General features: G+C 41.3%; 1 protein-coding gene and 1 long non-coding RNA gene across 5 annotated transcripts; one reads left to right on the top strand and one right to left on the bottom strand.

The window, feature by feature from the left end:
- Window positions 1-5278: 5278 nt before the first annotated feature.
- On the bottom strand, window positions 5279-13318 carry LOC115559229 (uncharacterized). 4 transcript variants are annotated; one of them, XM_030378007.1, is made up of 14 exons: window positions 13181-13318; window positions 12497-12702; window positions 12207-12344; window positions 11782-11920; window positions 9946-10330; window positions 9535-9753; window positions 9193-9334; window positions 8950-9093; window positions 8748-8800; window positions 8464-8648; window positions 7930-8330; window positions 6069-6168; window positions 5801-5984; window positions 5279-5681 (listed from the first exon to the last, which is right to left on the bottom strand). In XM_030378007.1, exons 1-14 carry the CDS (start codon window positions 13304-13306, stop codon window positions 5545-5547), a joined length of 2559 nt encoding a protein of 852 aa, XP_030233867.1. In that variant the 5' UTR covers window positions 13307-13318; the 3' UTR covers window positions 5279-5544. The 4 variants fall into 4 exon arrangements, with proteins under 4 accessions (XP_030233867.1, XP_030233865.1, XP_030233866.1 ...); XM_030378005.1 differs by having other exon boundaries at window positions 9535-9891; window positions 13181-13309; XM_030378006.1 differs by having other exon boundaries at window positions 9535-9993; window positions 10117-10330; window positions 13181-13309.
- On the top strand, window positions 5595-6243 carry LOC115559231 (uncharacterized). The gene is made up of 2 exons (XR_003979462.1): window positions 5595-5686; window positions 5832-6243. It is a non-coding gene; the product is annotated as an uncharacterized LOC115559231 (long non-coding RNA).
- Window positions 13319-14780: the final 1462 nt, after the last annotated feature.

Here is a 14780-nt window from a genome sequence, read left to right as displayed (position 1 = left end):
TAATCTCTGGTCTCACCCTGGCCACCACACTGAAAATTTTCTAGCTCCGCTAGTACAAAATGAATATAGACTTTTCATTTTAATGCTTTTCAGAGCGAGAGAATCACTTTTTGACCAAAAATGTGTTTCTGACCTTAAACGTTGTGTCTTGTGTCCAAATGTGCTTCACTCCCAAATGTTGGTATATGGTCTATACACCCTGGTCAAGTTTAGTAGCAGGTTTCCATCGAAAGGGTGAGAGCCAGAGGGAAATAATCAATTTTTGACCAACATGTGTTTCTAACCATAACCGTTGCGTCTTCTTTTCAAATCGATGGTTGTTTTGCCCCCAGGTGTAAATGTGGGGCAGTAGTGTTAGGGTGACGTAACCTAACGTTGAAGGGGATGTTCTGCCCCCAGGTGTCCACCTGGGGGGCAGTAGGTTTAGGGGTAGTTAGGTAACCCTATATTGACAGTGATATTCTGGCCGCAGTTGTTGGGGGCAGATTGTGTGTATCTTTTGTGTCTTATGTTCAAAAATGGTGCTTCACTTCCAGAGTTTTGTATCAGGTCTAACCCTTGGCAAGATTAGCAACATCTTTGCCTTGAAACGGAAAGAAATATATTTATATATATTTTTTATATATTTTTATAATTTTTGCCAAACAATGTGTTTCTCAAATTAAACGTTGCTTCTTGTGTTCAAATTGATGTTGCTTTACTTCCAGATGTTAGTATTACGGTGCGGCCACACCAACCGCGTTACTCGCGTTGGATAAAGGCCTCCACACACCGGCGCCGCAGCGGCGCGCATTTTACGCGCGTCAAAAGCACGCCCCTAGCACCAACAGGAGGCGGTGCGACGGCCGCGCTGCAGTATAAAATCAGGAAGTCACCTGTCAATCAACCGCAGCAAAGAGACGAAACGCAATGGGTGAGTAGCCTATTGTAGCCTAGTTTATTAGGGGTCCAAGCCAACAGGTTGGATCCCTATTGTTTTTGTAAGGATTATTATTATTATACTTCACGCCTTGAAAGTGGTACTACAGCCCAAACCGTAAATGGTGCACACGCGCCAATTGCATGACTAGATCCAGAATCGGCACCGCTACTCAGATAACAAAATCCAGACACGCCGGCCACTAGGTGGCGCTATACCAAGGAATACGCGTTTGCGGCTATAACTCCCACACCGAACCTCCCAGAGTCCAAAAACTTGTACACACAGATGCACTGGAGTCTGCTGCATCTTTTGGCCTAGGCCACGCCCATTTGCGTCTAGGAATATTTTTCGCTACTTCTCGCTACTCCTACCACAGTCAAATCCTTTGTATCCACAGGTTCAGGGTAGCGTTTTGAACACATGCTTCGCGTTGTGCCGGCGAAATGCACATTTCTTGTCGTGTTGTGCCGGCGAAATGCACACTTCTTGGACCCCTGCATAACTGCTTGCAGTTCTAGTTTATTTTCCATCTTTTTGGCTGAATAATTTGAAAAATGTATAATCTGCGAAGTGAAAGTATGTTCTCAAGCATCAGATCAACTTAGTTTGTAGGGCACTTTATCGTTTTATTTACTGTCATTTCTTATTTATTTTATATTTTGCCATTATTCATCTACTGCATCAACAATCTCAATAACTGCAGGACCTTCTATTAAGCCTTTTTAGTATATAGTGCAGTCACCTTTTAAGGCCAATTGTTATTGTGTGTATTTATTGTATTGAGCTCCTGGATGGCTTTATTGATCCCCATTGGGACCAATGCAGTATCTATCTATAATAATAATAATAATAATACATTTAATTTAGAGGCGCCTTTCAAGACACCCAAGGTCACCTTACAGAGCATATAGTCATCATACATTTTTTAAAAAAACAAGATATTGTGTAAAAGTAAATAAACATAAGCAATAAGAAATAAATAAAACAAAAACAAGACAAAACAAAACAAAAAAACAATCAAAACAGTGATCAGTTAGACGTTGTGTGCGAGATCTATCTATCCATCTATATAGCCTTAACATAGCCACACATTTACATGTTTGCAGCCAGTAGTTATCCATTTTAATTGAGCAAGCTCTTTTACATTTTATTGAGTTTTTTTTATTTCAACAGAATAAATAACTGTTGCCAGACAGAGGGGGGCTGCCCTTCTTCTCCTGCGCTGTAGGCAGGCAAGGAGAAGACGAAGGGTTTGGGTGCACCCCATCAATGAACAGATGCAAGAACAGGGGGTATGCCACAATCTGGTCCAGGAGCTCCGTGCAGATCCTGAGAGGCACGCCAATATTTCAATTCGCCACTAAGTGTGCAATGGCAGAACCATATGGTGCAGCCTATATGATGACCTATAATCTAGTTATTATCCCTCTCTGGTATACTCTTTTGCATATATATGTATATACTTTTTTTTTATCCCTCAGGATAAATACAGTGATGTTATTGCTGTGCTGGATTCAGTAGCCAGTGTATTTTATTTGAGTGCTCGAGACACTTAATGTTATTTTTCCTTAAATCCAGAGAGACAGTTACGTAATACATGATCTGATACCAGAGAGACAGTTAATACATGCATTTTTGAGCTTTGCCTGTGTTTTCTTTTACTTATCTATTTTATTGTATGAGAATGTTTCTATGTGAAGCACTATGAGTCTGCTTCATGCATTGAAAGTGCTATGCGAATGAAGTTGCCTTGCCTTAAATAAAAAAAAATATACATATATATATATAAGTAATCTGGTTTCTACCTACATGGTGTGATTATATGTGACTTGATTTCGTCTATTTCCCATTATGGTTAATGGTTTGGGTACTTAGTCCACAATTGTTGATTTCTCACCTGAAGATCCAATCTCCAGAGCTATGGCTCGCCAGGCAATGACTTTTTTGGAGTTGTCTTTGTAATGACGGGTACTTTGGTCATACAATTCGACATATTTTTCCACCTCGACGACCAGTCTCTCATCGTCCATTCTCGTAATTGTTTCTCACAAACGAAAGAGGGCGACATCCAGTGGTGAGGGCTAGATATGGAGGTGCCTACGGGACCCGGGATGTACAAACCAGCTTTTATAAAGCGCTTTTTCAGGGGCGGCGACGCAATTTTCCGTCTCGTAAACGGTCGTTGCCATTTGAAACGGTCGATGCCATTTCCGACCATGTCCGATTGCGTCCGATCTTGAATTCCGAATGCTTCGTGAACGGAATTAAAACATGGCGGACGTAGAGGAGCCAGGACCTGCAGCAGGTCACTTGTGCCGCTTTCACACCAAAAAGAACCAAGAGCCAGTTCCGGGCTGGTGCTAGGGCCAGTTCCAAACTGGTTCCAGCCTTACGCCCCGTGCCCACTACCTCCGTCCGTTGCGTGATCCCCATTGACTTTAATGGGGACGGACGCGCAATGCATTGTGGATCCGTCCGTTCCGTTGGAGCCTTCCCGCCTCGTTTCCACATACGTACATTCTCGTATGCGATCCAACCGTCTCCGACCGAAAGTCCATTCATTCCTATGTGATTCTCCGTAATGTCCGTTTTTCCTCCGAGACTCCTCCCCTCCGTAAAATTTCTGTCCGGTATGTCCGTAATATACGTTCAAAAAATGTAACTTTCGCCGTCGTTTTACGGAGATACCGTATGAAAGTTTTTATGTTTTTCACAAAACTTGTAGGCTAAGTACCTTGCAGGCCAAACTCCTCAGCGATCTCTTTCCAAGCCTGTTGGTTTTGTTTTTATCTCTGTATATGTCGATCCTCATGTTCCAAAGTACCGGTCTCCTATCCGCTTATCCGGGGTCGGGTCGCGGGGGGAGCAGCTCATGCAGGGGGCCCCAGACTTCCCTTTCCCGGGCCACATTGACCAACTCTGACGGGGGGATCCCGAGGCGTTCCCAGGCCAGTGTTGAGATATAATCTCTCCAACTAGTCCTGGGTCTTCCCCGAGGTCTCCTCCCCACTGGACGTGCCTGAAACACCTCCCAAGGAAGGCGCCCAGTGGGCATCCTTACCAGATACCCGAACCACCTCAGCTGACTCCTTTCTAAGTAAAGGAGCAGCGGCTCTAATCCGAGTTAGGGAGACGCCAGCCACCCTTCTGAGAAAACTCATCTCGGCCGCTTGTACCCGCGATCTCGTCCTTTCGGTCATCACCCAGCCCTCATAACCATAGGTGAGGATAGGAACAAAGATCGACCGGTAGATCGAGAGCTTTGCCTTGCGGCTCAGCTCTCTTTTCGGGGGTCGCCGGCCCTCCGCTGCGCGTCGGGGCCGGACAACGCCCCTTAACAGTGGTATAATTCAAGATTCAAGATAATTTTTTTTTTTTTTTAATGAGCACATACCACAGCCTGGCGTGATCTATTGCTTTTATACAACGGTTACTGTTATGGCGAAACGAAAGTCATAGACACACTACATTTAAAAAGAAACAAAGAAAGTCAAAGTAGCCGTTTTGTTAAAGAATACCAAAAAGTAGTCCCTCCTGTCTGCCGCTATGCATCGACGGTCGCTATGCAACACACTTTAGCGTCCCTCCGAGAGAAGGGTCCGATAGAGCGGTTCGCCGGCAATTTATCCTATGGAGCAGTTCACTCACCGTGTGCCTAAGCTTTCGTTAGTATCTCCATCGCATTGCTCACTCCCGGAGTAACAACATTTACACGCTCTCCATCATCCAACATATGTTTTACTTTGTAACTGTTTCTACTTCCAGGCGCGGAGTGATATGCAAACTTTCACAAAATGATCGGGCGTCATAGCAGTTATGTATACGCTCATTATACAACAGTTGGGAACCAATCAGATCGCTGGATTTAGGTCCCCCGTTGTATAAATATATATATATATATATATATATATATATATATATATATATATATATATATATATATATATATATATATATATATATATATATATATATATATATGTATGCATATATGTCTCTTACTGTAGGCCTATATATATATGTTTGTGCGAGGGTGATTGAATTGGCAATGTCCTTGGTACTGAATCCGCATGATGGTCCATCGCAAACACGAGTTTTCATTGAAAGGAAAATAAATGCGTTTATTGTGTTCTATTTGATTGTGCTTCTCTTCCATGTTGATATAGGGTCTCTATACAACCCCTTGCATGCTTAGTAACATGTTTGCATTAAAAGAGAAAAAAAGATCTAAAATAAATTATGTGCGGAAAATGCTTTTCAGCGTGAGAAAGTCACAACAGCAAACTATGTCCATTAAATAATTAAAATATTGTAGATGTGGTAGTTGTGTAGAATAATATAAACATCAGATGTGTATTAAGCTACAAGAAAAAATGCTTTATTAATTATCATGTTATAGTATAATCATCATGAGTTAGAGCTGAGATTATTATTTGGAGAATTAAAAGAATAATATGAACCAATAACCAATTACATATCTCGATACAGTAAACAAGAAATAACAATATATATAGTATAATCAGACTTTGAAAGAATTCCTTATTTATTATAATTAATTTGTGAGGCTAATTAACAATATCCTTCCCATACATTTCGATATCCAAGCCATGTTCACTGATAACCTATTGCTCAATGCTTGACAAAGGCTGATACCGAACAGCAGCCCTCTTGAATTTGTGAATCATCACTCCACAGATCATGGCAATCGCCGCTAGAAGGCATCCAGCGATGAAGGCCATGTTGAGATTCAGGCCGGTTACTAAAGTAAATAAATACAACATTTTTAGATTTTACAGATATTCCAGGGATTCCACAAAGTCAAACAACTTGTATTAAAAGTGATGTTGTTGCTAAAATGAATGATTTTTAACTACTTACCACTGCTCTTGTTTTCCGGTGTGCTTTGCAGACGCAAAGGACCCTGGGAAATGAAGTGCGCTCCTGTTTCAATTGCAGCCGATCTCCTGCGCCGACCGATGGGGTTGGTTGGGAGACATCCCCTGGAGCATCTGGTGTTGGGGTTCCCAGCCTCACATAGAATGACCGAACAGCTGATGTACACCTGACCCATAATGAGATAACCTGTCAATACATTGCCACATTCAAGCTGTTCCTCATTTACTCCTATTTACTAATTATGTCCTACCTGGTCATGTAATCCTATGAATTTGAAGGCATCGATTGAAAACCGAAACTGTTTATTATGACTTGGGGGATAGAGGACAACAGTGGAGTCCTGTACACACCTAGGTAAAAAGAAAGAGCAAATAAAGATTACAATTAAAGAAAGAGTGCTGTCAATAAAGAGTGCTGTCAATCTATTACATTCCTTTGTTAATTAATCAAACAATTTGCTTGGATTAATCATGATCAATAGTTTCTTTTTCTCTTATAGAGCCAGTTAACCCAAACCCACTTTTTTTGGTTTTAGACAAACAAAAATGAATTAACAATACAATTGTAAATTATAATGTGTAGTGTGTAAATTATAAAGTGCTACCAGAGATGAAATGTAAATGAAGAGAATATTTGTCTTATATAATCATCAACAATCAATGCCATTTTGTCATTATTACTGAAATAAGTCCCAGGGGGGAAATAGGCCTACTCTGTTTTTGCCGTTCTCCACAAAACACAATGCGGACGTTCAACTCTACTGCGCACCCAGGTGGCAACAGACTACGAGGTAGTCTAAGGTGCGCTCGAGATGCATCGTTCACAACCCGCACAAGTTGGGAAATCTCCCAGCTTTCTTGCAACATTTCAGTGAGTTATGCCCCTTTTGGTTATAATATAATCTGTCCCACTCGTGCTCCCGAGAGACCACCCAGAAGAGCGAGGATAACCGTACTACCCGACAAACAAAGGTGGCCAATTTTTGCATTGCACGGTCTTGCTGTGCTTGCAAGACAATGTAAAGCTTTGTTGTTTGTTTTCGAGCTGGTTTGCTAAAGAGGTAAATGTAGCTAACATAACGATGACTGTTCCTCCCTGACTCGTCGTGCAGCGATGCACGCCGTTTGTCTATGCCCACATAGACAAACGGGAAGGATATAAGTGCTACAAAGCCAGGAAATTACACCACAAGAGCAACTTGTGCTGGTGGTGTACGATGCATTTCAAACGCACCATAACGTCCCGAACAAGGGTCCCCAGTGGCCCGGTTTGTGTGGACGTGTGGAGCTCTGCCTGGGCAGGAGTGGTCCACAAGAAGATGGAGCTTTTCGGATACTTTAAGTATAACGCTATGGTCTCTGTGGATGGTGAAGCTCCGTCTGAGCAGCAATTTATCAATTGTCCGCATCCCAGTCAGGGGTAGGCTTTCCGGACACCTATAGTATAACGCTACTGTGTGTGGCGCAAGTCTGAAATAACGTCGCTCATTATAACTATCTTAATAGTTACACAGTGACGGTACTAAAAAGGTATCATGAAGTTGTAAACATGGGGATAACACCCTCTTTCCTAAAACTCAGCCCAAAACTTTTTTTTTTTTTTAATCAAATAGTGATGAATTACATCCTAAACAGTTGGTTATAAGTTCGAGGGTGAATTATAGAAGGTGTCTCCGATGCAATTTGGTTGAATTCTCTGACCGCACTCCTGTCATTTAGATCGGGGAAACCCAGATTTTTCGGGAGGGTATTCTGCTTTGAGGTGATATTTCGAGGCAAAATTAATTCTGTGGTTAATAAATGGGGCTTTGCAAACTGCAGATTACTTTTGTTTTCTCCAGAAATCCATCAAGCAACTGTTTTGCGCTACAAAGGTCAGCTGCCAAAGGAAATAAACAAAGCCTCGCCAATTGCGATAAAGAAAATGAAAGCGTTAGATCTTTCAAAATGAATTCAAAGCTTAACATGTTCATTTTGACAGCACTATTAGGGCTATGTATTTATCTTTCCTTCTTTTGGCTGAACAAACAATAAAATAATAATAATAATAATAATAATAATAATAATAATGTAATGAAGACCAGTAGGTAGTTAGGTAGGAAGGTAGTTTACCCGTTCTCTATGATTGGGTAGGTGGGCTGGTAATTGGGGTTATCGTAAGGTGAAGCACTACAGGACTCCACAAACAGAACAGTGTTATTGATTGAAGTCGTGGCATCTATCTGCATGTATATCTTATCTCCAACTTCATAGTCCAGCGGGTAGAAGTGTGGATTGATCATTGTGTCGAAGTCGATGTCTGGGTAGAACTCAAAGTTGTAGGTGAACGTCCCAAAGCCCTTCTCGGTAATAGTCTGGTTGTCCCTGTGGACTGTAAACCCAAGGGATACGTTTCCACGCTTTGGGTACTGGCAGGAAAACTGAACTTCCAAAAGATGTTTCCTGGTAACGATGTCTCTGACATCCTCAAAGGTGGTGATCTCATTTGAGAACAAAAGGTTTTCATCGTCCTCCTGCAGAACAGGAACACTCTTTAAAACACTGTTTTAGATGATAAAGTGAAATTAACCAAATCAGCAGATGTCAAGACAAACATAACCATTCGCAAAATACTATAACATTTATTAGATGGAGTTTCCCCATTACCTTAATCATAGTACCACATTCATTAAGTGGGATGAAACCAATGACATGAGTGCCATTGGAGTGTAGTCTGCAGGCTGTGCTGCCGGGATCATTTAGCCGCAGGTGATCTTCATCTAGTCCCTTAAATGCGGCTTTCTCCAACTCTACTGTCATGGAGGTTTCATTGCAGATCACGTGTGCTTTAGCTGTTGAAGAGATTTAAAGTAATTTATTCCTTGTTTATGTAAAAACATGCATAACATAATCAGGCACATTAAGCATAAACCTAAAATGTCAGTTCTCACCATGTTCAACATGCACCCAAACACATCGCATTTCTGACTGAAACTGCTGATACCTGAAATTGATTGGAGCCAAGAATTAGTCACTTTAAATTGTATTCTCACCATTGGCACTGTAAAGATACATTATTAATAACTATTGTTACTAATATAGTCATATAATTGTAGTGCATAAAGAGAGGGAGCTAAAAATAAAGAAACCTACGAAAAAGCTGCCTCCGCAATGAAGCAAATTGGAACCTGGTCTCCAAATTGGTGTACAGTCGGGGTCCATCTCAGATAAAACTCTCCCCGTTCAATCCTGTGTTTGGTGGTACCCAGGGGTCCTGTGAAGATGATATCACCTACTCTGTATTGAAAAAAAATGCATTACTATCTTGTTTTTTCAAGTTGTGGGTGATTCATTTCATTTCTTAAATTGATCTTGTCAGCAGACACGTGTACTTACGTTGAATACTGAGCTACTGCTTTGACTGTGATTTCAAATTCTTCATTGACTTGAGCATTCAGATGGTCTCCATGACTTGGTGTTGGGTGAACAAACCTAGGCAGGTACTCTCCTTCAGTGCAGGACGGAGCAGGCGAATCCACTACAGTTTAAGTAGAAATATTTTAGCTTACAAAAGCATGCAATATGTTGTATAGCTACAGAGAAAGCATATCTCAAATAAGTACTTAAATCATTCTAAATTGAAACAAAGTGTAAAAGGATGCTTCTCTGTTTATACAATAGCATATATAGGCATATATCATTCATGAAATTACGACAAAATGTGACTCGCTTGCCTACCTAGAACGGAGAATTGAAGAGGAATTTGACTGAGAGGAGTAGGATACGGTTTGCTGGGGTAGGTTTGGTACGGGGTGGTGGTTGGGCCTGCCGTGGTGGTGGTTGGGCCTTGATGTTGCCACCACCATGGGTAATTGGTTTTCATGGTGGTTAGGCCTGCCGTGGTGGTGGTTAGGCCTGCCGTGGTGGTGGTTGGGCCTGCCGTGGTGGTGGTTGGGCCTTGATGTTGCCACCACCATGGGTAATTGGTTGTCATGGTGGTTGGGCCTGTGGTGGTAGTGGTTGGGCCTTGATGTTGCCACCACCATGGGTAATTGGTTGTCATGGTGGTTGGGCCTGTGGTGGTAGTGGTTGGGCCTTGATGTTGCCACCACCATGGCTTATTGGTTGTCGTGGTGGTAGTGGTTGGGCCTTGATGTTGCCACCACCATGGGTAATTGGTTGTCATGGTGGTTGGGCCTGTGGTGGTAGTGGTTGGGCCTTGATGTTGCCACCACCATGGCTTATTGGTTGTCGTGGTGGTAGTGGTTGGGCCTTGATGTTGCCACCACCATGGGTAATTGGTTGTCATGGTGGTTGGGCCTGTCGTGGTGGTGGTTGGGCCTGGGATAGTGGTGTAAGAGTATGTGTAGTAGACTGCACGTTTCTTTCTGTTTGAAGGCAAAGGTAACCTCTGAGTTGAAGTTCCATTTGTAGAGATCAAGGAGATGGTGGTTCTTGGAAAGTCTTCCAGCACCAACTCAAACCCATACGTCCCAGTGTATGATGTGGAACGGTAGTGTAGGACACAGTTTCTCTAACAAAATGAATATAAAGGAGTTAGATTGGGAAACATGAATAAATGTAAGTCAAAGGTGCACTTTTAAAGAAAAAAAAACCTAGACTCTGCTCATCACCCCTCCATTATGTTATCTCTTCAAACCCATAAATAGATGTAGGGCCCTATTTTAACGGTCTGAAACGCAAGTGAGAAGCGCCAAGCGCAAGTAGCTTTGTGGGCGGTTCTACGGAGATGTCGCTAGTTTACCAGCGCGAAAAAATTACTCTTGGGCTCGCCGCATATCTAAAACGGGTTGGTCTGAAGTAGCCTAATTAGTGTGAGTGCCCGCACCCATCCCCTTTAAGAGCCATGATGAGCTCATTTTAATCTGACGAGTTGATATTTTGACAGCGCGTCTGCAGTTTCCGATGAGACAGATGCACATGATTTTCAAACTTCAAGTGGCTCAGTTTATGGCCAAATAATATGTCCTAATTCACACATGGAATAAGGTTTTCTTCAACAACTTCAGAAATACTGAGTCCTCAAATAAATTTCTGCAAAGAAAACGTATAGGATATAACGTATGATATGCGGTAACTTCTATTTAATGATATATACGCAATACATTATAAGCATCGTTTCTTACCAGTATTGTATGCATTATCGGTATCGACTTTTGTTTCTAATATGCCCTGTCCCCCCGTTAATATACATTGCCATGGACTGTATTATGCGTTACGTGTTTAGTTTGCGTGTGTTTAAACAGATGGACGCAAACACGCGCGCGTGTATTACCCATAGACACACGCGCCCGCATTCATTCATTCTTTTGAACACTCACTCGCGGTAAAACAATGTTTTCTCACGATCAAGTACTCATCAATCCTAAAAGTTATGGGCATGTACACGATGTCTGTGTCAAGAAAATATGTGTTTGCTGTACGGTGTTTGCAGATGCATTGATTTAAAAGTACAACTTATTACGCTGTATCAGCTGTTCTTTCCCAAATAATTTACCAAGAATGTGTAGCTAGGTAGATGAGAAGCAAAGTGTATGTGCTAGGTGCACAAGCAACATTATGCATGCGCCCTTAAAATAGCATCTGAACAACGCGCCACTGACTTTAAACCAGGTATTTCCTGGTTTGTGGCGCAAGTGGTTTCTGAAACGGCAAGATAGCACCAGGTAACGTTTGAGCCAGAACACGCCTCCTCCTTTCGCCAAGCCGCCCCTTTGGGCGCAAGATCATTCCCTAATTTACCGACGCGTGGCGCAGGAGGGAAAAGAACACTCTGCGCCAGTTGCAACTAGCAACGACACATGCGCCAGTGATTAAATCAATTGTGCCGGATGCAAGATAGGGCCGTAGTCTTAAAGTAGGTGTCTATGACAGAATGCCTTTTAGAGCACATTTAAAACGTATACATTACGTATCCATGTTGTACCTTTAACATTATGTTGACTATTATATGCTTTTACCAACCTCATCCAGCTCAAAACCTTGGGGTTGATTGCATGTAGCGCATTCTCTGTTTAAGATGGTTCCGTATCTGCAAATCACCCGATCCCCATCAGGGTCATCTGTCATCAGATGGTAGGATCTTGGGCAGTTTGAAGGAACTCTAACATTAAGCACAGAAATGACAATTAACAGCCAATCATCAGAACAATAAACTTTTAAAGAGATACATGTTTGGATACATAAAAAGGTGACAAAAGTCACCAGTAGATTAAAGACAATTATGGTTCACTGTAATAAATTACATAAATATTCTTTAATGTTGACACACTTTAATTGTATCACATTCAATATTTACATTTCAGCTAATTTAGCTTCACCAAACATAAAATGTCTTTAAATAATTTAAAAAAAATAAATAATGGGCAATAGCTCAGGTAAAGACGTACCTCAGGAAAGGCATGATAGCATTATTTGGAGAGCCATTCGCCTGCCAGTTATCAGATCTTTCCCTCAAGTCCACATGTGTGAACAGTCTCCAGGACCCCAGTTTATTCACATTGTGAATCCAACAGCAGCTAGCTTTCCTAATATATGGAAACAAAGTTGCAGCTAAATATCAGAACTCTTCAGCTATTGGTGAAAGGTGCCCATTTTTGTCAATGATTGATTTATTTTCCTCAAAACTGAAATATATTCAATAAAATTAGAAGCAATAATCAATATTGAGAGAAATCACCTCAGTTCAAATGAATCGTCATTGGGGTAATATCTTGACTGCACTATTTCTGTTTCACACCAACCATTTGTGTTGGGTGCAGAATTTGTGCTCCTGTCTATTACACCTTGTTTTGCTTCCAATGTGTTTCCGCAGTTACCATTCCAGCATGTCCAATCGAAATAGAGCTGGCAGTTTCTGTAAGTTTGCCTGAAATATATATTCACCTGTGAGGAAGACAAATGAATTGTGTTAACACTTTCTAATAACTTTCAACAAGGCTTCGAAGCAATTTGATGTAGAAGCATTTTTGTCATATTTGTTGAAATTCGGACTAATAATTAGTTCATTATGAGCAGTAGCATAAGTTAAACTTTTTTGTCTTTTTTGTTAGTATTTTGTTGATATGCTGTACATATATATTTGGTGACACTTTACAATACATTTACATCAATTAACCATTAATAATAAAATACAATTTAAAATATTGTTTACATTTATACCTGAGTTAACATACACACCATTAGAAAACATGAACACTGTAAGTATTATTGTATTGTATTTTTATTCTGTGTTTTTCCACTGCTGCTGTTGCAAGAAACTAACTTCTCCTACGGGAGATTTATAAAGTTGTAACTAATCTAATCTAAATATATATCCTCATGCCATTACCTTGCTTGAAATATATGTGGTTTAAGTTCTTACCTTAATTGATCCATCAAGTTGTTTTTCTTTGGGAACGACCCTAGCAGTGCCTGCCGTGAAATGTGATGCAGATGCAACGGAGATCAGCAGGAGCAACTGGATTGAGAAAATCCAGAAGGATGCCATTGTGCCCGAATCTCTCCTCCAGAGTACTTGCGTACCATAAGCAGTACTAAAGCATCTTATACCTTCAGCATCAGTCGATGACCCACCCACAACATACCATAAGGGAATGTTTGACACATCTGGTGCCAAGTCCATCGGCCTTTCACAGAATTGTTGATAACTGGTTTTTCTGCTACTATAAAGGGTGTGGTAAACAATTGGAGGAGGCATTCTTACAGGAAATCTTGGGCATTTATAAAAACTTGTCTGTCTACATAAGTAACATAAGACTTTGTGAGCTATCCTTTTACCGATGAGAAACTTGTTTGCGAATACACCCCATTCATCAAGTCTAACCCATTAGCACTAGGAAGACAAACAAATGTCCTGATCGCAGTATGATCTAAGATTTTTCATGGCATGAGCATGCTTAGGAACATGAGCACACTGGAGAGATTTTTTTTTAATGCATGCATTTAATGTTTGTATTTAGTGTAGTGTTGTATCAGACTCTAGGGTCAAGTACTAACCTTGTCTTCCCCAGACTGTAGGATCAAATAAGGTCACATCGTTCACCCTTAAACGGTAAAGTATAGCCTTTTTACCTAAAAGTCCCATGAGGCTGAATTTAATATTAACCAGTATGACGATGCCTCCATGCAGTCGCAAGATGCAGTTAGCAAAGAGAGAAAGACAAAATATGGATATCAGGAATCCGAGGACCATGAGGCCTCCAAACGTGATGCTAAGTCAAAGTTATCCATGAAATCGTGGAGATCCTTCCATCAGTCCAGCAGAGGGTCCGGGTCAAAAGTTTCTTCAACTGTCAGAGCCTGTACAAGGGCAAGGGCTACCCAAGCTAAAGTGGCTTTCCCTGAAGAAGAAGTTAGCGTAATGCTACAGAAATCTAGCCTTGATGCTAGTCGTCAAATTCTTTGACGCAAAAGGGCTGCTGCCACCACTGAGGGTAAAACTGCAGCCTACGAAAAGAGGACAACGAAGTGGAGAGAGCCACTCAGGACCCCACATTTTTGAAAAGTAGCTACATTCATTGTATGAGAATGTTTCTATGTGAAGCACTTTGAGTCTGCTTCATGCATTGAAAGTGCTATGCGAATGAAGTTGCCTTGCCTTAAATAAAAAAAAATATATATATATATATATAAGTAATCTGGTTTCTACCTACATTGTGTGATTATATGTGACTTGATTTCGTCTATTTCCCATTATGGTTAATGGTTTGGGTACTTAGTCCACAATTGTTGATTTCTCACCTGAAGATTCAATCTCCAGAGCTATGGCTCGCCAGGCAATGACTTTTTTGGAGTTGTCTTTGTAATGACGGGTACTTTGGTCATACAATTCAACATATTTTTCCACCTCGACGACCAGTCTCTCATCGTCCATTCTCGTAATTGTTTCTCACAAACGAAAGAGGGCGACATCCAGTGGTGAGGGCTAGATATGGAGGTGCCTACGGGACCCGGGATGTACA

The sequence above is a fragment of the Gadus morhua genome, chromosome 14, assembly GCF_902167405.1.
Source record: "Gadus morhua chromosome 14, gadMor3.0, whole genome shotgun sequence".
Taxonomy (NCBI): domain Eukaryota; kingdom Metazoa; phylum Chordata; class Actinopteri; order Gadiformes; family Gadidae; genus Gadus; species Gadus morhua.
Note: the sequence above shows the minus strand (reverse complement) of the source record. Positions and strands in the feature narration are given on the sequence as shown.